The sequence below is a fragment of the Dendrobates tinctorius genome, unplaced genomic scaffold (assembly GCF_039654945.1).
Source record: "Dendrobates tinctorius isolate UK_male_01 unplaced genomic scaffold, ASM3965494v1 ptg000030l, whole genome shotgun sequence".
NCBI classification, from domain to species: Eukaryota; Metazoa; Chordata; class Amphibia; order Anura; family Dendrobatidae; genus Dendrobates; species Dendrobates tinctorius.
Window position 1 is genome coordinate 10,710,102 of NW_027361698.1, and position 23,274 is coordinate 10,733,375.

General features: G+C 48.6%; 1 protein-coding gene across 1 annotated transcript in view; it reads right to left on the reverse strand.

Annotated features, from left to right (window-relative positions):
* Positions 1-16,293, reverse strand: part of USP53 (ubiquitin specific peptidase 53) — a 52,254-nt gene extending 35,961 nt beyond the window's left edge. Inside the window, exon 1 of the mRNA XM_073571851.1 lies at positions 15,770-16,293. Coding sequence (XP_073427952.1) covers positions 15,770-15,916 — 147 coding nt within the window. The 5' untranslated portion in view covers positions 15,917-16,293. The remainder of the gene's footprint in view (positions 1-15,769) is intronic.
* Positions 16,294-23,274: the final 6,981 nt, after the last annotated feature.

The window sequence follows — 23,274 nt, forward strand, 5'->3', positions numbered from 1 at the left end:
AAAACACGGTAAGTGTAAAAGCAGCCTAAAGGGAAGAAGTTTGGGATCACCAGACGTCTTCCTAGACCTGGCCGTCCAGCCAAACTGAGCAATCGTGGAAGAAGAGCCTTGGTAAGAGGTAAAGAAGAACTCAAAGATCACTGTGGCTGAGCTCCAGAGATGCAGTAGGGAGATGGGAGAAAGTTCCACAAAGTCAACTATCACTGCAGACCTCTACCAGTTGGGCTTTTATAGTGCCAGACATATGAAAGCCTCCGTAGAGTTTGCTAAAAAAACCACATGAAGGACTTCCAGACTATGAGAAATAAGATTCTCTGGTATGATGAGACGAAGATAGAACTATTTGGTGATAATTCTAAGCGTTGTGTGTGGAGTAAACCAAGCACTGCTCATGTCCAATACAATCTCAACAGTGAAACATGGTGGTGGCAGCATAATGCTATGCGGGTGTTTTTCAGCTGCAGGGAAAGGACGACTGGTTGCAATTGAAGGAAACATGAATGCGGCCAAGTACAGAGATATCCTGGATGAAAACCTCTTTCAGAGTGCTCTGGGCCTCAGACTTGGCCGAAAGTTCACCTTCCAACAAGACAATGACCCTTAGAACACAGCTTAAATAACAGGAGTGGAGCAGCTTCAGAACAACTCTGACCATTCTTGACAGGCCCAGCCAGAGCCCTGACCTAAACCCAATTGAGCATCTCTAGAGAGATCAGGAAATGGCTGTACACCAACGTTCACATCCAACCTGATGGAACTGGAGAGGATCTGCAAGGAAGAATGGTAGAGAATCCCCAAATCCAGGTATGAAAAACTTGTTGCATCATTCCCAAGACGACTCATGACTGTACTAGCTCAAAAGTGTGCTTCTCCTCAATACTGAGCAAAGGGTCTGAATAATTATGACCATGTGATATTTCAGTTTTTCTTTTTAATACATTTGCAAAAAAATCTACATTTCTGGGGGGTTTTTTTCAGTCAAGATGGGGTGCAGAGTGTACATTAATGAGAAAAAAATTAACTTTTTTGAATTTACCAAATGGCTGCAATGAAATAGTGAAAAATAGAAAGGGGTTTGAATACTTTCCGAACCCACTGTATATGGATACTATATAGTGATATGTCTCCTTGTACTCTAGGCTTGATAGAACATTTCTTCCAATAAAAAAAAAAAAAATCCTTGAGTTGTCTCCTTTTAGGAATGTTACATTCTCCTCTTGTTCATTCTAAATGTAGTTGGCAATAAAGAGATTTCCTATGGTTGAATGAAGCCTAAAATATTCCACTCGGGGTATGTGCACACGTTGTGTATTTGCAGTATATTATTCTGCAAAAACTGGCATTGACAAAAAAACCCAAAACAAAATACTATGTAAATGATACACGTGCATTTCTGTTTCTCCATTCATTTACATGGCTGAAAAATGCTGCAAAATCATTGAAAAACCTAATATGCTGTAGATTGGAAGGAAGAAAAAAAATCCTGCTTTGAGGATTCAAATCAAGACGTAAGCAGCATGTGCAGGAGCTTTCAGAAATCGCATTCACTTGTCTGGTATGGTAAGATGCTATGGGGTTTTTCTGTGGGTTCAGAGCATGCAGGGGTTTTTTTTTTGTTTTTTTTTTTTTATATCCACCATATGGTTCTGGAGCTATTGCCCTTTTTATTTAGAGTATTTCTAGGATCTTTACAAGATGATCTGACACGCAGGATTATCTGGGGCTCCGCATAATCAGCCAGGAAGCACCACCCCCCTTGGTAAAGACAATAAAAAGTACAACTAGATAAAAAAGTTCCCACATCACTAGAACTGTACAGCGGAATAGAATATGAATATATATATATATATATATATATATTTTCCGTGAGAGATCTTGTTGCCCGGGTATGAAAGGAGTGCCAGACCTTGGCTCAGCTTGGCCCTGTGTTGCCTCACACAGGGAGCTCTGCAGACCATTGCTCTCTGTGCAAATCAGAACTGACACACCCAAACCCTTTCTGCAGGGTTTTTTTTTTCCCTTTCTCCAATCTGTGGCCATAGGCCACTTATAAGACCTGGGCTGGAGGAAACGGACCGGACCCCACTACCTTCCTGCAGTCAGTTTCAAAAATAAAAGCCCATACCGGGTTTTCCTGAATAAACTCCTTGGTCCAAATAACTTGACCAGGCTCAAACTCACTTTTCTTCTGCCCTGTGAGTAACATGCACACTGCTGCGACGACAGGGCACTCCAGCGGATCTAATACGCTTCTGAGCGCATTCTAGGGGACACATAGCGACCCTCACATATCACTCCGGTCGCTGCCTCACATAAACCCCCACCCCCTCTATTCAATCTTGTGGGGCTGAACATTTGTCACCATACAGGGGGCCCGTGACAGGGCATCCGCATTTTCCGGTGCCTTCCCTGCCCTATGTTCCACTGAGAAACTGAAGTTTTGTAGGGACAGGAACCATCTGGTGACTCGGGCATTCTTCTCTTTTGCGTTTCTTATCCAGACGAGGGGGGAATGGTCTGTTACCAAAAGAAACTGACGCCCAAGCAAATAGCATAGGGACTCCAAGGCCCATTTAATCGCCAAGCACTCCTTCTCCACTACACTATAATTATTCTCTGCCGGGGTCAGTTTCCTGCTCAAGTAGGTGATTGGATGCTCATCCCCGTTCACCTCTTGCGACAGCACCGCTCCTAGACCTACCTCCGAGGCATCGGTTTGTACAATAAAGGCCTTTTTGAAGTCGGTGCTGATGAGGACCGGCTGTCCACACAACGCCGACTTCAGGGACTCGAATGCTTTTTCCGCCCGAGGATTCCATCGGACCATCACTGTCCTTTTACCTTTTAAAAGGTCCGTTAGCGGTGCTAATTCCCCTGCAAAATTGGGTATAAACCGGCGGTAGTAACAAATGATGCCAAGGAATGCCCTCACCTGCTTAGTACTTAAGGGCTTGGGCCAGTTTTGGATGGCCTCAATCTTGTTGAGGTTTGATCACCCCGCGACCGATCACGTAACCCAAGTACCGAGCTTCCGTGAGCCCTATCGCACATTTTTTTGGCTTTGCTGTTAACCCAGCTACTCGGAGAGAGTCTAACACAGCTTGTACCTGGTACAGGTAGGTCTCCCAGTTGGTACTAAAGATGACTGTCATTTAAATAGGCAGATGCGTATTTCCGATGAGGTTCTAATACTATGTCCATCAACCTCTGCAATGTGGCCGGAGCCCCATGTAACCCAAAGGGTAAGACAACATAGTGAAACAGACCCTCTGGCGTGATAAATGCGGTCTTCTCTTTAGCCGATTCTGTCAGGGGAACCTGCCAGTACCCTTTCGTGAGTTCGACCGTGGTGTACTGGGTTTTTCCCAGTCTTTCAATTAGCTCGCCCACCCGAGGCATTGGGTAGAGGTCAAATTTTGACACATCATTTAACTTCCTGAAGTCATTACAGAAGCGTAATGACCCAACCAGTTTCGGTATTAGCACAATGGGGCTAGCGCACTCACTCTGGGACTCTTCAATGACTCCCAATTGAAGCATTTGCTTCACTTCAGCCACCATCGCTTGCCTCCTGGCTTCTAGCACTCGGTATGGTTTCATCCGTACTCTAGCCTGGGGGCTCAGTGATAATATCAAGCTGTATCACGGAGGTTTGTCCCGGCAGCTCTGAGAATACATCTGTATTCTGCTGCACTAAAGCTCGAGCCTCCAGTCGCTGCTGTTTTGTGAGGGCGTCATTTAAGTTTACCTCACACCCAGCCGGGTCCTTGGCCATAGCCAGAGGGACCCCCGTTTGTAGGACCGGAGTCGCCTCGGTAACTAAACATTCTCAGTCCTTCCAGGCCTTTAGCAGGTTTACATGGTACAGCTGCTCAGGTTTCCTTTTCCCAGGTTGGTACACCTTATAATTCACTTCCCCCCGTATCTCATAAGGCTCTTGCCACTTGACCATGAGTTTACTCTCTGGGGTGGGTACTAGTACCAACACCCGGTCCCCTTCTGTAAAGGTCCTGACCGTGGCCCTTTTATTATACGTGCGGCTCTAAGCGGCCTGGGCATCCAACAGATGCTCCTTTACTATTGGCCGCATGATGGCAATCCGATCCTGCATTTTTGTCACATACTCAATGACACTCTTATGGGGAGTGGGATCCTGTTCCCACATCTCTTTGGCTACATCTAGCAATCCTCTTGGGTGCCTGCCATACAATAGCTCAAACGAGGAGAACCCTGTTGACACCTGCAGTACCTCGCGAATGGCGAACATTAGATGGGACATGTTTCTGCCCTAATCCCTCCCATCCTTGGCGATTACCTTTTTTAGCATGGCTTTGAGGGTATTATTAAACCTCTCCACCAACCCGTCGGTTTGTGGATGGTACACCAATGTGCGGAGCTGTTTGATTTGGAGCAGCTTACACAGCTCCTTGGTCACCTTAGACATAAATGGAGTACCTTAATCAGTAAGGATCTCCTTGGGTAGCCCTAAGAGACAGAACATGGCAAACAGTTCACGGGCTATTAGTTTAGCCGAAGTGTGGCGGAGGGGCATCGCCTCTGGGTACCGGGTGGTGTAATATATACGACTACTAATATGTGCTGGTGGCCCCGGGCGGACTTTACTAATGGCCCTACTAGATCCATCGCAATCCGCTCAAAAGGTACCTCTATAATGGGCAGAGGCACCAAAGGACTCCGATAGTTCGTGGTTGGTGAGGTTAGTTGGCACTCCGGACATGTGTCGCAATACCTTTTGACCTCAACATAGACCCCAGGACAGAAAAACCGCTGCAATATGCGCTCTAGCATCTTTTTTGCCCCCAAATGCCCTCCCAGCATGTGAGAGTGAGCCATATTGAGCACCTCCCGACGATAGGGTTGAGGCACCACCAGCTGTTCTACCACCTCATCTCTGATTTTATCAACCCTGAACAGTCTTGGTTGTTCTCCATCCGGCAAAACTCCCTCTCTGCACCTGGTAGTGGAGCCACCCCATTTACCACGATTACACTTTCCCTGGCCTGGGTCAAAGTGGGGTCCTGGAGCTGGGCAGTCCTGAACTTACCAGGTGACACCTCCAGCTCAGGAATCGGTGAGTTCTCCTCAACTTCTCCTGCCAACACCTCTAGGGGAAACCTATCGGGGTTACACTGTCCCTATGTTGGTGACCCCTACGGCAGGAATCCCTGACTCGAGGTCTTCAGGTTCAGCGCCCGGAATACGTTTTACCCTGAGAGGGTTAACCCTGGTCTCCCATAGGGACCAGAACAGGGGAAAGTCTCTTCCTAATACAGTCCCATACGGAAGAGGCTTTACCATTCCCACCACGTTTTATCTCCCCACATGGGGTGGAGAACTTGACCTCCTCAGTCGGGTACTCACGGAGGTCCCCATGTATGCACACTACCCCCACCTTCCGTCCATTAGGTCTATCCCCAGCAACTAGGGACCCGTGTACCAGGGTCACCAAACTCCCGGAGCCCAAGAGAGCGTCCGTCTGGTACCCATTGACTAGTACCTCGCACCGCTGAGGTTCGGTACCGGCAGGGTCTGTAGTGGCAGTGCAAACTGGCAGGGCATACATACATACACGGCGGGTATACACGCAATCCATGGGGTCAGTTGTTAGGGGGAAGTTAGCAATCACATGTCCAGGCTCTTGGCACCGCCAACACTTAAGGACTGGGGCCCGAGGGAACCTTGGGGCTACGCTAGGGGACACGGGGCGGTTGACACTCTCCTTCTGAGATATCCCCTCAGTACGGGCACGATCCATATTGGCCTTGGTGGAGGGTTGCAGACTTTTCCCAGGCTCCTGAGCTGACAGGGCCTTACGTGACAGCCGAAGTGGGGCAGTGTCCCGTATAAAGTCATGAGTGGCTGTATACCGCTCAAACAGTCCTACCACCTGATCCAGAGTGCCCGGGTCTCCTTGCCCCACCCAACGTTCTATGGTGGCTGGCAGGGCCCTCACCACCCTCTCTACCATCTGGATCGGGGTTAAAGTCTCAGGCTGTAGCCATTTTTTAACCAGTTGCAGTAAGTCATAGGCTTGAGACCGGGCAGGGTGAATCTCAGAAAAGGACCACTGGAACACCCGTTGGGCCCGCACATATGTATTAACCCCCCAGTCGGGCAAGGATCTCACCTTTAAGCTTCCCATAGTCCAGGGCATCGTCCAGACTTGGGTCCAGGAAGGCCTTTTGTGCATCTCCCATCAAGAAGTTGGACACCACCTCAGCCCACCGGCAAGTTCTCCCGCTCTGCAGTGCGTTCAAAAATGGTGAGAAAAGCCTCCATGTCATCCTCAGGTGCCATCTTCCTCAGTGCTGAGCGGACCTTGTACCGGGCTTCCAATCGGTATGTGGTGGCTAAGGTACCTGCCTCTTGCAGAGCTGCAATCTGCTGCAGAATTAAATTGTTGGTCTGTTGCTGCTCCTCTTGCAGCTTCTGCTGTCGCACTTGCGAGGCGGCCAGCTGTCTCAGTATTTCCTCCATCTTATCAGTCGACTTAAGCTGCAGTGTTGCAGGCCTAATATACGACATGCAGCACGCTTTGGGTATGCCTCAGTTCACACTGCCTGCATTCTCCAACCAAGTGTAAAGCAGCGGCTTCCACGCTGTGCAGAGATGAGGCAGTGACCCAGCAAGTTCAAACAAAAATGTGTTTAATGTCCACAAAAAAAAAAAAAAAAAAAAAAAAAAAAAACAAAACACAAAAACACTCAGTGCACAACACGCTGTATCCTCCGGATCGCAGCCGGGAAGCAACAAAACAGTCCGTGGCCAGTTGCCGTGAGCGACCGCGTTGCCCGGGTATGAAAGGAGTGCCAGACCTTGGCTCAGCTTGGCCCTGTGTTGCCTCACACAGGGAGCTCTGCAGACCATTGCTCTCTGTGCAAATCAGAACTGACACACCCAAACCCTTTCTGCAGGGTTTTTTTTTCCCTTTCTCCAATCTGTGGCCATAGGCCACTTATAAGACCTGGGCTGGAGGAAACGGACCGGACCCCACTACCTTCCTGCAGTCAGTTTCAAAAATAAAAGCCCATACCGGGTTTTCCTGAATAAACTCCTTGGTCCAAATAACTTGACCAGGCTCAAACTCACTTTTCTTCTGCCCTGTGAGTAACATGCACACTGCTGCGACGACAGGGCACTCCAGCGGATCTAATACTCTTCTGAGCGCATTCTAGGGGACACATAGCGATCCTCACATATCACTCCGGTCGCTGCCTCACTATATTTATATTATATATATATCTACATACATACACATACATCAAAATAATCAAGGGGAATATAGGAAAACCAACACGTTTGACCTGATACACCAATTTATATCATCCCATCATGTTTCACATTTGACTTGCGGAATGTAAAGTATAGGAGATTTTGGCATCCTACAGTTTCCCAATTATATGGTGGTAGGGTGTTTCTATAGTGCAGAATATTTGCATTTTCCTAAACAATTTCCTAAAATCAACATGCAGCAAGCGCTTTCATTAAGACAAGTATTTTCTTCTTTAATCTCATAAAGGAAATGTGTTTCTGAGTCAATCGGAGCTCAAACGAATTTCCTTCCTCCTCTTAAAAGGTCCCTTGGAGACTTATCTACAGCTTGGAGGAAAAGTAACCCATCAATCAGGAGGCAGACATTTTCTGTGTAATGTCTTTTCCAAGCCCAGGATGGGATCAGACCCTTTCACATTTTCAGCCCCAGCCTGATGTCCCAGTAAGGGTCCCATCAAGGGTCCCCCATCATCCCATCACTGACTGCACAGCGAGAGGTTACGTCACCACGTGCGCTGCCGCCCCGCCACGTACCCTGGCACCGGCTAATGAAACATCTTGGCATACTTTATGCTTGCATCAGATCATTTTAATATTGAGGTCAATGGATGCAAATGCTGTTTAAATATCCTGCTGCCTCCCACGCTGGACTGACAGACACATGAAGGACGGACTAGTATGAGAAGGAGCCCCACAAATAATTACAGAAAGCTAGCCAAAAATGGAGGCGTAGACACAGGCGGGCTCCGGAGATTTGTCAGTGTATAATTAGTGCCCACCACTCCTTAAAGGGAAGGTGCACCTACGCAGCACACCATCAGTTAGCATGCTAACACACGGTGTGTAAAAACAAAGATCACCCGTGGCTTTACATCGGCAGGTTACAGGCCAGAATCAGGATGTCTGGCACCACTTTATGACAACTCATCTGTGTGCGGCCAGATATGGTCACGGGCAGCACACACATTCTATGTCTAGGTTTTTGCTGACCACAAAAACAAAAAAAAAAAAAAATACCCGATCCTCAGCTGGTCTCATTTCTGGACCAAACTCGGCCATTCAAGTGAATGGGTCTGCAAACAAAATGGACAGCACACAAGTTCACACCGGCGTGCTGTCTGACTTTCAAAACCTGAGAATTTTTTTTTTTTTTGCACACAAGAAAAATGCATGACACACGGATAGAATAGGATTCTGCTGTGGTGTAAAATATAGTAGAGAAATGCCTTTCTTATAAAACTAAAACAATAACTGCCTGGATCTAAATCACCTTTGCCTCCTTCATAAGCATAACCTCCTGTGACCTGACCGGTGAGAACGGACTGACTGCAGCGTCAAGTGACTGGTCCAGGACAGTCATCACTACTGGTAGGTACTACAGCTCAGCGCCTATTGAAATGAAGAGGATCTGAGCTCCACTACAAAGCGAAAGCTCCCGTCACCTTTTATAGTTGTTCACCACCGGAGCTGAATACAGCCGATCACAGGGGTGCCAGGTGTCACATCCCCAGACGGCTAATGCAAAGGATACTGTAAATCATCAATACCTTAAAGGGAATCTGTCAGAAGGTTTTTGCTATAATCTGAGGACAGCATGAGGTAGGGGCTGAGACACTGATTTCAGCTATATGACACATTAGGTGTTAACCACAAAAGCCCAAAACATAAAAAAAAAAAAAAAAAAGTACAAAAACTCAATCAAAGCATCAACACACAAAAAAAGGAATCAAGTACAAGAATAGAATAATTTATTAAATAGTCAATAAAATACCATATAAGTGCAAAGAATAAGGCTGAGTTCACACGTGGCGTTTTTTTCGCGTTTCCGCGGCGGTTTTAACCGCACGATTTTGCCGCGAAAAATAAGCATCCCATGCATTCCTACGGGATTCCGCAATGCTGTGCTAATGCTGCGGTTTTTACCGCGGCGGAATCGCTTCGCGGTAAAAACCGCAGCATGCTCATTAATTTGCGGAATCGCGGCGATCCCGCACCCATAGGAATGCATTGTTCCGCTTACTTCCCGCATGTGGCTGTGCACACCATGCGGAAAGTAAGCAGAACAATTGCGGATGGTACCCACGGTGCGGAGGAGAGGAGACTGTCCTCCAGGCTGTGGGTACCATATCCCTGTAAAAAATAGAATTTAAAAATAAAAAATATTGTTATTCTCACCATCCGACGTCCCGCGCAGTCTTCCCGCCTCTCTCCACGCTCTCGTTCCAAGTAGTCCTTTGCGAAAATGCTCGCGATGGCGTCCGTTCTCGCGGGATCGCGAAGTCTCACGGTCATTCGCGCGACGTCATTGCGGGCATTTTCGCAAAGGATTACTGGGAACGGCTCCTTGCATCTTCTCGCCCAACTACTTGCACCAGTGACCCATTTCCGTCACATCTCCTCCAGTCCCTTTCCCCTGCTGTCACCCCTCACCTAACTAAAATATTTAACCTCTCTCTCTCTTCTGGTATTTTTCCCTCCTCATTTAAGCATGCCATCATACATCCACTACTTAAAAAACCATCCCTCGACCAAAACTGTGCCGCTAACTATAGACCTGTCTCTAATCTTCCCTTCATCTCTAAACTCCTGGAACGCCTGGTCCACTCCCGTCTTATCCGCTATCTCTCAGAAAACTCTGTTCTCGACCCTCTCCAATCCGGTTTCCGCTCTTTACACTCCACTGAAACTGCCCTCACTAAAGTCTCTAATGATCTGCTAACAGCTAAATCAAATGGTCATTACTCCATGCTAATTCTCTTGGATCTCTCTGCAGCATTCGACACTGTGGATCATCAGCTCCTCCTCACTATGCTCCATTCCATTGGCCTCAAGGACACCGTTCTCTCCTGGTTCTCCTCCTATCTCTCCGACCGCTCCTTTACTGTTTCTTTTGCCGGTTCCTCCTCCTCTCACCTTCCCCTTACTGTTGGGGTTCCTCAAGGATCGGTTCTAGGCCCCCTCCTCTTCTCCTTGTACACTGCCCCTATTGGTCAAACAATCAGTAGATTTGGTTTCCAGTACCATCTCTATGCTGATGACACCCAATTATACGCTTCTTCTCCTGACATCACGCCAGCCTTTCTAGAAAACACTGGCGATTGTCTAAACGCTGTGTCTAATATCATGTCCTCACTATATCTGAAACTGAACCTCTCAAAGACTGAACTCCTGGTGTTTCCTCCCGCTACTAATGTACCTATACCCGACATTGCTATTTCTGTGTGTGGTTCCATTATTACTCCCCAGCAACATGCCCGCTGTCTTGGGGTCATACTTGATTCCGAGCTTTCCTTTGCCCCCCACATTCGATCACTGGCTCGCTCTTGTCATCTGCACCTCAAAAACATTTCTAGAATTCGACCTTTTCTTACTTTTGACTCTGCAAAAACTCTTACTGTTTCTCTTATTCATTCTCGTCTCGACTATTGTAACTCTCTTCTAATCGGTCTCCCTCTTACCAAACTCTCCCCTCTCCAATCTGTCTTGAATGCTGCAGCCAGGATCATATTCCTCACCAATCGTTACACCGATGCCTCTACCTTGTGCCAGTCATTACACTGGCTACCCATCCACTCCAGAATTCAGTATAAACTTATTACCCTCACCCACAAAGCCCTCCATGGCTCAGCACCACCCTACATCTCCTCCCTTGTTTCAGTATACCACCCTACCCGCACCCTCCGTTCTGCTGATGACCTGAGGTTAGTATCCTCAATAGTCAGAACCTCCCACTCCCGTCTCCAAGACTTTACACGTGCCGCGCCAATTCTTTGGAATGCACTTCCCAGGTCAATACGATTAATCCCCAATCCCCACAATTTTAAGCGTGTCCTGAAAACGCATTTATTCAGACTGGCCTATCGCCTCAACACATTAACCTAACCTATCCCTGTGTGGCAGAGCCAAAAGTTTTACCATAACCAGGTTCCCAGCATCATGTTCCCACATGCTTTATGCATCCATTAGCCCTCTGTGTCTGTACTGTTACACACTTAACATTATGGCTGGTCCATACAATCAGGGCAACTGTTACCACCCACCTTTCGTGTCTACCTCTTTCCTCATAGACTGTAAGCTTGCGAGCAGGGCCCTCACTCCTCTTGTTCTTTGTTATAATCTACTGTACGTGATTATTGTTATGCTGTAATGTCTATTGTCTGTACAAATCCCCTCTGAAATGTAAAGTGCTGCGGAATATGTCGGCGCTATAAAAATAAAATTTATTATTATTATTAACGGATGCGCGGGACGTCGGAGGGTAAGAATAACACCAATTTTTATTTTTTTTACATTCTATCTTTTACTACTGATGCTGCATAGGCGGCCTCAGTAGTAAAAAGTTGGTCACACTCGTCAAACACTATGTTTGACGAGTGTGACCAACCTGTCAATCAGTTCTCCAAGCGATGCTACAGATCGCTTGGAAAACGCTAGCATTTTGCAAGCTAATTACGCTTGCAAAATGCTAGTTTTTCCGCGGGAAAATCGCGGGAATTTAAAATGCGATTTTCCCGCGGACTGGAATTCCGGAATTCTCGCGGTAACTTCCACGAGAGTTCCGGTACGTGTGCACTTAGCCTAAATTCTAGAGGCTGCAAAACAGTGGCCAAAAAATGGGAGACACCAAACACATATATATATTATGTACTAAACAAGGCTCAGCACCATGTCCATGAGTAATACCGATATAATAAAATAACTGCCACAATAAAGTGCATGTAGCGCAAACAGCTGCCCTATACGACAGTCATCTCCTGAGGAAGTTATACAACGAAACGTGCGTTGGGGCAGTGGGAGAGCCATCACTACACCCTGTCCAGCAATGTAAGTGTCTCTTTATTTTGTTTACTGCCATTTTGTTTGCACGCCGTAGAGGGCAACTGTTTGCACTACTTGAAATGTATTATATCGATATTACTCATGGACATGGTGCTGAGCCTTGTTTCGGACATAATATATATGAGTATGGTGTCTCCCATTTTTTTGCCATGGTTTTGCAGCCTCTAGAATGTATTCTTTGTATTTATATGGCAAGTTATTGACTATTTAATAAATTATTCTATGGTACTTCTACTTGGTTCCTTTTTTTGTGTGTTTACACATTAGATGTATGGTCTTCATATAATGAATGTTTTATCACCAGGAGATTATCACTGCCTGGACTACAGCTTGTGTTATCCCTGGTCCAGCCAGGCCCCTCTGATGAGCATTGATGTACCAGAAGTTATGACATCCCATTCATCAATTACTTGCCCCCTGCAGCCACAGGCCATGGCAGCCATGTGCTGTACATGTAATAGCCACCAGTGAGCAATAGATAGGTGGTCATCATTGCAGTATTTTATAACATACTACTTCATGATTAAAGTTATGTAAGGAATACATTATTATGAGTGATGATATATCACCACTCTAGTGTATCCTTACCATTATCAACTTTGACTCCTCCTTACAGATCACAGGACTCTGAACTGGTGCACCACATCCATTCCCACTGCAATACATGTACTAGTAGCAAATAATTGGGCGCCTCTGCAAACTGTAGGTGGAAGCACCTTGTCCTTTCAGGAGGTCATTTCTGAATTACTGCCTCTGGCAAGAAGAGTACATGCTAGACACCAATTTGCATAATTAGCATATTTCCCAGAGGAGCATTGCGGCTTTAAGTCTCCTCACCTCGACATGCTTAGCATGTTATTCTCCGCAAGGAGAAATTATACTTCTTGGATATCGGTCAGACGCCTCTCTCACAGCCAAACCAGATCTTCTCCCACTTTGCACTGATGAGGGGCAGTACCCCGAAACAGTGTCTGCAAATGGAGATTCTGGCTTGGCTTTTATCCTAAGTCATGTAACTAGGCTCGTTAAAGGGTCAACATTGACTTTTAGGATTGCTACCTCCAATAGGTGGCACTAGAGTTCTAGTCCTCTTCCTCTCTGAAGAGACAATTTGCATAATTAGACACCAATGGGGCACGTGTTGGTATGTCATCCGTGACCAGCAGTCAGGACCAAAAACCACAGCGTAAACACTACACACCAGTGTGAGCCTTACTGTCACCGAGTTTGGTCCCACAGCACTTGTGTTTCGGCTAAATCCGTCATTCACTTTAATCAGCCATGGTATAGTGCCAGCTCAGAACGGCACCTGGAGAGGCTTAAATGCCTCCAGAGGTCGCCTAGTCATCATCTACGCTGGGCAAGAACGCTGCAGCCATCAAAAGACCACAAGCGACAGAAAATGCACAGTTTCAGTGTTCATTGTTTTGCCACAGCCATAAAGCCACAGGCCGGTAATTTATTCATTAGCAAGTCGAGTAAGACCGGAGGATGAGCCATCACGGCCTTAGTACAACGCCAGATCAATAGGATGAGAAGACACGCCGTGCCAATATCAATTATTCACATGATAATCGACACTTGGTACAAGCACCCCGGTCAAGTGCCACCTAAGAGCACGCTTCCTGTGCCGCACACGGGCGCATTTGTTCTTCTACAACAATGCCAATGGATGCCAGATAAAAATAGGAAAAAAAAAAAACGACAAAAGGACACAAGTTGTAAAAACGTGGAACGCCCACAATAAACCATATGATCCGGCACATAAATAGCATCAGTGTGTACATGGTATTTATTAGCGCAGATGTCCAATGAAAAGAAAAATAAATTCTTGGATGTGAGGTTCCAAATGACAGTAGCATAAACACACACATGGCATCCAAGACTGGTATCTGCCCATGTACAGAACCAACAGTCATATGAGAGGGCACAAACACAGGCAGCTGTAAACATGGCGACAGCAGAACACAGACAGCACAGGTGACACAGGCAAAGAGGAGGACAGGGGATCAGAGGCTGCACACAGAGGTAAACCTGGCGACAGCAGAACACGGACAGCACAGGTGACACAGGCAAAGAGGAGGACTGGGGATCAGAGGCTGCACACAGGGATAAACTTGGCGACAGCAGAACACAGACAGCACAGGTGACACAGGCAAAGAGGAGGACAGGGGATCAGAGGCTGCACACAGAGGTAAACCTGGCGACAGCAGAACACGGACAGCACAGGTGACACAGGCAAAGAGGAGGACAGGGGATCAGAGGCTGCACACAGAGGTAAACCTGGCGACAGCAGAACACGGACAGCACAGGTGACACAGGCAAAGAGGAGGACTGGGGATCAGAGGCTGCACACAGGGGTAAACCTGGCGAGCAGAACACGGACAGCACAGGTGACACAGGCAAAGAGGAGGACTGGGGATCAGAGGCTGCACACAGGGGTAAACCTGGCGAGCAGAACACGGACAGCTCAGGTGACACAGGGGTAAACCTAGCGATAGCAGAACACGGACAGCACAACACTGACAGCACAGGTGACACAGGCAAAGAGGAAGACTGGGGATCATAGGCTACACACAGGGGTAAACCTGGCAATAGCAGAACACTGACAGCACATATGAAACAGGAAAAGAGGAGGACTGGGGATCAGAGGCTGCACACAGGGGTAAACCTGACAATAGCAGAACACGGACAGCACAGGTGACACAGGCAAAACTTGTAGTTCTATGGAGAGTGAAGCAAAAGACGTGACAGTGTACCATGCACACACAGATGGGGGAAGAGTCATGTACGCACAGCTGTGTGTACCACATCCACTGGCATTGTGCATCCGGACAAACATACAACATAATGTCCACCGGCATCCTGTCCCAGGGTACGCGCCATTTTGTACCCTGGTCACTGAGTATGCACCATCCTGCACCCTGTCACCAGGTATACACAGTTACGTCTCCGAGGGTCACCAGGCGCACGCCACATCCACGTCTCCGAGGGTCACCAGGCGCACGCCACATCCACGTCTCCGAGGGTCACCAGGCGCACGCCACATCCACGTCTCCCGTCACCAGGCGCACGCCACATCCACGTCTCCCGTCACCAGGCGCACGCCACATCCACGTCTCCCGTCACCAGGCGCACGCCACATCCACGTCTCCCGTCACCAGGCGCACGCCACATCCACGTCTCCCGTCACCAGGCGCACGCCACATCCACGTCTCCCGTCACCAGGCGCACGCCACATCCACGTCTCCCGTCACCAGGCGCACGCCACATCCACGTCTCCCGTCACCAGGCGCACGCCACATCCACGTCTCCCGTCACCAGGCGCACGCCACATCCACGTCTCCCGTCACCAGGTGCACGCCACATCCACGTCTCCCGTCACCAGGCGCACGCCACATCCACCGTCACTTCTCCCGTCACCAGGCGGTCACCAGGTGCACGCCACATCCACGTCTCCGGTCACCAGGTGCACGCCACATCCACCGTCACCAGGTGCACACCACATCCACCGTCACTTCTCCCGTCACCAGGTGCACACCACATCCACCGTCACTTCTCCCGTCACCAGGTGCACACGACCCCCGTGACAGTACAGGTACTAGCAGTGTCACTACAGACAGGTATGGCCGCTCACCTGCACGGCGCTGTTCAGGAAGCAGCTGTTCTGGCCGGGCTCATTGAACAGGCCTTTAGTGGGGGCTAAGGACAGCATACTGCCCGGCTGGTAGACCTTCCCCAGGTTCCCCCCCGCCTGCCGGCGGAATAGTTTCACCCAGGCCATGTCCCTCCGCCGCACGCTCCACAAGGCACAGCAGGTAGTCCGGGCACAGCGCTGCTCACACAGGTGTCGCTCCTGCCCCTAGTGGCCGGGAAGGCTCCATCTTCTCCCGGTGGCCGCACACGTGTTATACGGTCCCGGAGCCGCTCAGCTCTGTGCAGCTATGAGAGGGAGCAGGGAGACGTGTTGGAGGAGGAGGAGCCGCCGTGCGGGGGGAGGAGCCGCTCTCTGCTTTCAGGAAAGGAGGAGCGCGCAGATTTTCCTACTAGCAGTCAGATCCCGTCCGTGAGCTGCCGCCAGCACTGACCGCCCCGTGCCCGCTACCACCAGACGGGCGGCGGGGTGCGATGCGCGCAGCAAGGACTCCGCCCCCGTGTTGTTTTTTGTTTTCTTTTCCGGGAGCTCACCTGTACGTGACGTGCGGGGGCGGGGCATCACCTGATTGGTCACCTGGTATTCAGGGCAGGTGGTGGGCGTGGTGTGTGGTAGTGCGTGTGACTGGCCCTGGGAGGCTGTGTGTGGCCTGCGCTCCGGCTGCAGCTAGTTCTACCTGCCCTGTCAGAACCGAGGCGGCGGGGGATGGCTGCGCTATGTACAGTGCCGCCTCAGAGCGGGGAGAACACCGGCCCGTGTGGGCTCTGCAGGACACCGCTGGCCTCTTTTGTGCCGCCAGGGGGATTTCTTATGTGTACACTAGTGAGTGAGGCTGGCGGCCGCACATGCGCACACAGGTCGTGTTTACATTGCTGCGCCTATGGTCCTTTTCAGCGTTTTTTAACCCCTTCAAGACCAGGGATTTCCTTTTTTTGCTTTTACTTTTCCCTCCCCTTCTTCCCAGAGCCATAACCTTATTTTTCCATCAATATGGCCGCGTGCGGGCTTGTTTTTTGTGAGATGAGTTGCCTGTTTGAACGACACCGTTGGTTTTAACATATCCTAGAATGGAAAACGAGAAAAGCAATTCTAAGGCTAAGTTCACACGTACCGGAACTCTCGCGGAAATTACCGCGAGAATTCCGGAATTCCAGTCCACGGGAAAATCGCATTTTAAATTCCCACGATTTTCCCTGCGTAAAAACTAGCGTTTTGCAAGCGGAATTAGCTTGCAGAATGCTATCGTTTTCCAAGCGATCTGTAGCATCGCCTGGAGAACTGATTGACAGGTTGGTCACACTCGTCAAACATAGTGTTTGACGAGTGTGACCAACTTTTTACTATTGAGGCCGCCTATGCAGCATCAGTAGTAAAAGATAGAATGTAAAAAATAAAAAATGGTGTTATTCTTACCCTCCGACGTCCCGCGCATCCGTTCCCAGTAATCCTTTGCGAAAATGCCCGCGATGATGTCCGTTCTCGCGGGATCGCGGTAATTCGCGATGACCGCGAGACTTCGCGATCCCGCGAGAACGGACGTCATCGCGGGCATTTTCGCAAAGGATTACTGGGAACGAGAGCGTGGAGAGAAGCGGGAAGACTGCGCGGGACGTCGGAGGGTGAGAATGACAATATTTTTTATTTTTAAATTCTATTTTTTACAGGGATATGGTACCCAAAGCCCGGAGGACAGTCTCCTCTCCTCTGGACCGTGGGTACCATCCGCAATTGTTTTGCTTACTTTCCGCATGGTGTGCACAGCCACATGCGGGAAGTAAGCGGAACAATGCATTCCTATGGGTGCGGGATCGCCGCAATTCCGTAAATTAATGAGCATGCTGCGGTTTTTACCGCGAAGCGATTCCGCCGTGGCAAAAACCGCAGCATTAGCGCAGCATTGCGGAATCCCATAGGAATGCATGGGATGCTTATTTTTCGCGTTTTCGCGGCAAAATCGCGCTGTTAAAACCGCCGCGGAAACGCGAAAAAAACGCCACGTGTGAACTCAGCCTAAGTGCAGTGACCATTTCATTTCATGTATTTTTTATATGTTCCTGACTAATAATTAGATGAGGGTTTGTGTGCAAAATTTGGGAGGTGTAGGTGTTAATTTAAGGGGTTAATTCGTTGTAAAAAAAAAAAAAAAAGGCGTGGGCTCCCGCTGTCATTTGTCAACCAGAGAGGTAAAGCAGGTGAGTGAGGGCAGATTTTAATAGCCATGAGAGGGTCCATTGTTTTTGACCCACCCTTGGCTACAAAAATCTGCCCCCAGACACCCCAGAAATGGCGCATCTATAAGATGTGCCAATTCTGGCACTTAGCCTCTCTATTCCCATTGCCCTGTAGCATTGGCGAATGGGTTTATATAATAAAGGGTTAATGTCACCATTCGATTGTAAGGTGACATTAAGCCGATTAATAATGGAGAGGTGTCAATAAGACACCGATCCATTATTAACCCTGTACTAAGAAAGGGTTAAAAACCACACACAGACATTAATTAAAAAGTATTTTAATGAAATAAAGGCACCCAAGTTTTTGACAAATTTTTATTAGTCTGGTAATCCAAAATAAAACCATGACCTGCAACAAAAATAACATAAAAAAATCACCAGTATCCTTACCTCTCCACCGTTCAATCATGTCCCACGCTGCAATCCATCAGAAGGGGTTAAATCGCTTACAATGAGGACCGGTGCTAATGCGACCAGCCTCACTGTAATCTACTACAAAATGAATTGATTCAGCTCTGCGCAGCCTCAATGCCTGCCTGTAGATGAACTAATTACCGTGGGAAAGTTTCTGACTTTTTTCCCACGGTCATTAGTTCATTCACAGATCAGCTGGCGACTCCCCGCAGCCTCGGTGACGTCAGCAGGAGTCCCCGGCTGATCTGTGAATGAACTAATGACCCAATTCATACAGATGTTTACTGTTTTTGCACAAGAAACTTACCATTTTGAAATACACACATCCTTCTTATTTCACATCTTGTGAAGATCGGATTGAAAAGATTTTTTTTCTTAGAGTTTTCTAAGAAGTTCACTGTCAAAGTTAATAGTGGGGTGCTTTTTTCCAAATTAAACCACTTTGGAAAACATTGTGAGGGTGTTTTATTTTTTCTACATTGTTTCTAAAAAACGCAAATTATTTTCCAGGACGTCCCTCCTGACAGCACCACCACCAGGAGGTTGTCCTTCGTATCATTGATAGGGACAGGACCACAGAAGAGGTTAAAGAGCCCCACCCCACTACCACCCTTCAGTATTTTTCCTGTCCCTATCAGGGACAGACACAGAGGAGAGCAGGAGCGAAGATCGAAGCACCTGCGGGCCGGGGTTTCCCTGGCATGATTGGATCCTGGTCGAGCTTGGGCTCCCGGGAAATCCCCGTTCCGTTGGGGTTCAGAGCGGAGGGCGCTGGATAACATTCTGCAAGAACGCTGAAGCCGAGGGAGGTCTCTCAGCGTTCCGAGGGAGGTCCCTCAGCGTTCCGGTCGAGCTGACTGCTCCCGACAGCTGCCATCCCCCCTTAGCAGGCTTTAGGCACGAGCTGCTGTTCCGGCGTCCTGGCACGAACTTCCATCGCGCATTACTGGCAGCGGCGAAAGAGCCGGAAAATGCCGAGACCCGCTGCTAATGATACGCCCGGCACTCCAGGTATCGGGTAAGAGGGGGGCGTGCCCCCATGAGAGCTCTGGATGGGGTGTCACTAGAGCCGGCGTGCGTTCCACGTGGAGCGTGTGCAGTGCAGTTGAAGACCTGGGATGCCGAGATCAACAGCAGCTGTGTTCGGAAGGAGACGAATCAGATGTCTTGAAGCCAGGTAAGGTGGACTACTTAAAGACGAACTGTTGACAGCACACTTGACTCAGTAAAAGATAGAGAGCGTTAGCCGTCCTGATGTCCAATCCTCGGAAGCAGCCCTGGACCCTGTAAGTAAACGGTAGTAGGGGTCCTCTAAAAGGTCACTAGATATGCAGCTACAGGCCCTTCTTTACATTCGTTTTTAGGAGGCGCATAAACACTCAGCTGCAGTGACCAAGCGAAAGAGTAACAAATGTCCTGTCTGCTCCGCCAGACTCCCAGAAGGACATCTTAAAAAACTATGTGAAAAATGCATATCTAGGTTACTGAAGGAGGAACAGACCCCCCCCCCTACTGGACAATATTAGATCCATGATAAGGGAGGAGGTACAAGCAACAGTCTCTACACTGGTTCCGGCACAGTCCCCCCATCCCAAAAGGTCTAGATGGGATGAGGATCCAAGCTCCGAAGAAGGAGAGGTATCGACCTACTCCATTTCTGATTCAGATGAGGGCGAGGGTTCCTCAGCAGTAATTCCGGAAGGGAGGAAAAAATATCTTTTCTTCTGAGAATACTGACATGCTTGTGCAGGCCGTTAGGAGCACCATGAAGGTAGAGGACTCCACAGAGCCATTAACAATCCAGGACGAAATGTTCGGAGGCTTGAGGGCTCGCAGGAATAGAGTCTTTCCAGTGAACCATCACATAACAGCAGTGATTCTGGAAGAGTGGGAAGACGTCGGCAAAAAGCTTGCAGACCCTAGAGCGTTTAAGTGCCGCCTTCCCTTCGACCCAGAGGAGACTAAAGTATGGGAATCGGTGCCAAAAATCAATATCCCGGTGGCTAGAGTCTCAAAAAAGACAGCAACCCCGTTTGAAGACTCGTCCGGCCTGAAAAACCCTATGGACAAAAAATCGGAGGACTTCCTCAAAAAGGCCTGGGAGTCATCAGCTGCCATCATGAAGGCGAATATAGCAGCTACCTCAGTAGTCAGATCAATGAGCCTATGGCTGAAAGAATTGGAAAACCAAATTAAAAATAAAACACCCAGGGAAGAGGTCCTCAGATCACTGCCACTACTGAAGACGGCGACCGACTTTATGGCAGATGCCTCAGCAGAATCAGTCCGCTTAGCCACAAGAAACGACAAACTGTCCAACGCAGCAAGGCGAGCTCTGGGGCTTAGGTCATGGACGGGAGACACCCAGTCTAAAGCCCCAGTTACACACTGTGATATCGCTAGCAATATCGCTGTAAAGTCACCAATTTTGTGACGTTACAGCGATATTGCTAGCGATATCGCTGTGTCTGATACTTACCTCCGACCGGCTCCCCCGCTGGTTATCGCTGGTCACGCGAGAAGCTGCTGGACCATTCCTCGTCAGTCACTTCCTGCGGCGCTTCCTGCTGTGACGACGAGCGACGCGTGGAGCCGGGCGGGAGGACGCAGGATCGCCGCGTCTGACAGGTAAGTAGCGATCCCTGTCCCCAGCGATGTCGCTGGTGAGATCTGCCTGAGTGGCAGCTCACTAGCGACCACCTAGCGATGCACCAGCGATCCTGACTGCGTCATATCGCTAGTCGGGATCGCTGGTGCATCGCTAGGTGTAACGGTACCCTAAGAACAAGCTCTGTTCGATACCTTTCTCAGGCCTACATGTGTTTGGCCCAGTGCTGGATGACCTACTTGAGAAGGCGTCAGATAAGAAGAAACGCTTTGCAGAACACAAGCCAAAAAGAATGCAGTCCTTTCGGAGAACTCGCTCCCATCCCAGGCAGGACTATAGGGCGAAAGGAAAGTCCGTAAGGTGGAGTTACCCCAAAGGCAGTAAAAGGAGAAGTTCCATCCAGAATCAGGAACCAAAATCCAGCAGGCAATGATGCCACAGGAGTCAGGGGGAGACTCCAGGGCTTCCTCAGAAGTTGGCAAGAAATCACCCAGAACCCATGGATCCTGAGCACAGTGGCAGAGGGATACAGGATACAGTTTACCCTGTTGCCCCCCAAAAGATTCTGCCTAACCCAGGCCCAGTCCTCAGCAGTACATCAAAGGCTCCTGAAAGACATCCAGAACCTTTTAGAAATGAAGGCCATAGTGGAGGTCCCTATCTCCCAAAGATTTCGGGGGCATTATTCAACGCTCTTCTCCATAAAAAAAGCTGGGAGGAGAGTTTCGGACAATAATCAACCTCAAACGATTAAACCAATGGGTAGCTTCCAAACAGTTCAAGATGGAGTCTCTCATGTCTGTTATACCACTAATAAAAAAGGACTCTGTAATGAGCACTCTAGATTTAAAGAGAGCTTATTACCATGTACCGATCCATGCTTCCCACCAACAATACCTCAGGTTCGCTATAAGGGGCCGGAGCGAAATACAAAATTTTCAGTTCAGATGCCTACCTGTCGGCCTTTCCTCTGTCCCTCGAATCTTTACCAAGCTCATGGCAGAAGTGATGGCCTTCCTAAGGCAAACAAAGGTTCTCATCATCTCCTACCTAGACGACTTACTGCTGGTAGCAGACTCTCCACAGCAGATGGAAGAAAATTTAGCATTAACAGTGTCAGTTCTGGAGAGGCTGGGATGGCTAATAAATCGGGAAAATCAAATTTCACGCCAGAACGGAAAATTGTGTTCCTCGGAGTTCTTCTAGATTCAGAACAAGAGCACTCTTTTCTACTGATACACAAACAGCAGGCAATCAGACAGGAGATCCAGTCAATACAGAGACGAAAGTATGTCTCCATAAGAAGAGCCATGAGAATCCTGGGCCTGATGACCTCATGTATTCCCAGTGCCAAGTGGAGTCAATATCATTCGAGAAACTTACAGCAGGAGACCCTTGCAGCATGGAATGGCAAAGAAGCATCTTTAGACATCAGGATACGACTGTCCGAAAAAGTAAAGGAGTCTCTATCATGGTGGACCAATACAGTGAACCTCGGGAGAGGAAGGCCCTGGAGAACTTCGCCATGCGTCAACGTCACTATGGATGCAAGCCTTACAGGCTGGGGTGCTCACATGGAAGGAAATTACTTTCAATGAGCTTTGCCCATAGCAGTATGCAACAGGTCCTCAAACTACAGAGAGCTCAGGGCAGTTTGGGAAGTCCTAAGAGGATATCAGGAACAGTTAAAAAATCAGCACCTAAGAATCTTCTCAGACAACTCAACAGCAGTAGCCTTCCTACTACACCAAGGAGGCCCGAGGCACAGTCAATTACTGGACTTATCAAACGCAGTATTCTCCTGGGCAGAACCGACAGTAAGATCAGTCATAGCAGTTCACCTAAAAGGCTCAAAAAATCAATTGGCCGACTTCTTAAGCAGAGAAAGAGTTCAACCCTCAGAATGGTCACTAAACCAGGAAGTCTTTGTCCAGCTAACCCAACGCTGGGGCACTCCAGACATAGATTTATTTGCCTCAAGAAAAAATGCAAAAACAAAAAGGTTTTTTTCATTAAACCCGAGAGATGCTCCAACAGAAATAGATGCCTTAGCACAGAGCTGGAATATGAATCTCGCCTACGCCTCTCCACCACTTCCTCTCATTCTGAGGGTCCTGAGAAAGCTTCAGGAGAGCAGAGCGTCTGTGATCTTATTAGTACCATACTGGCCCAAGAGGAGCTGGTTCTCCCTATTAAAGTGGATGGCCCTAAAAGATCCAGTCCTTCTACCA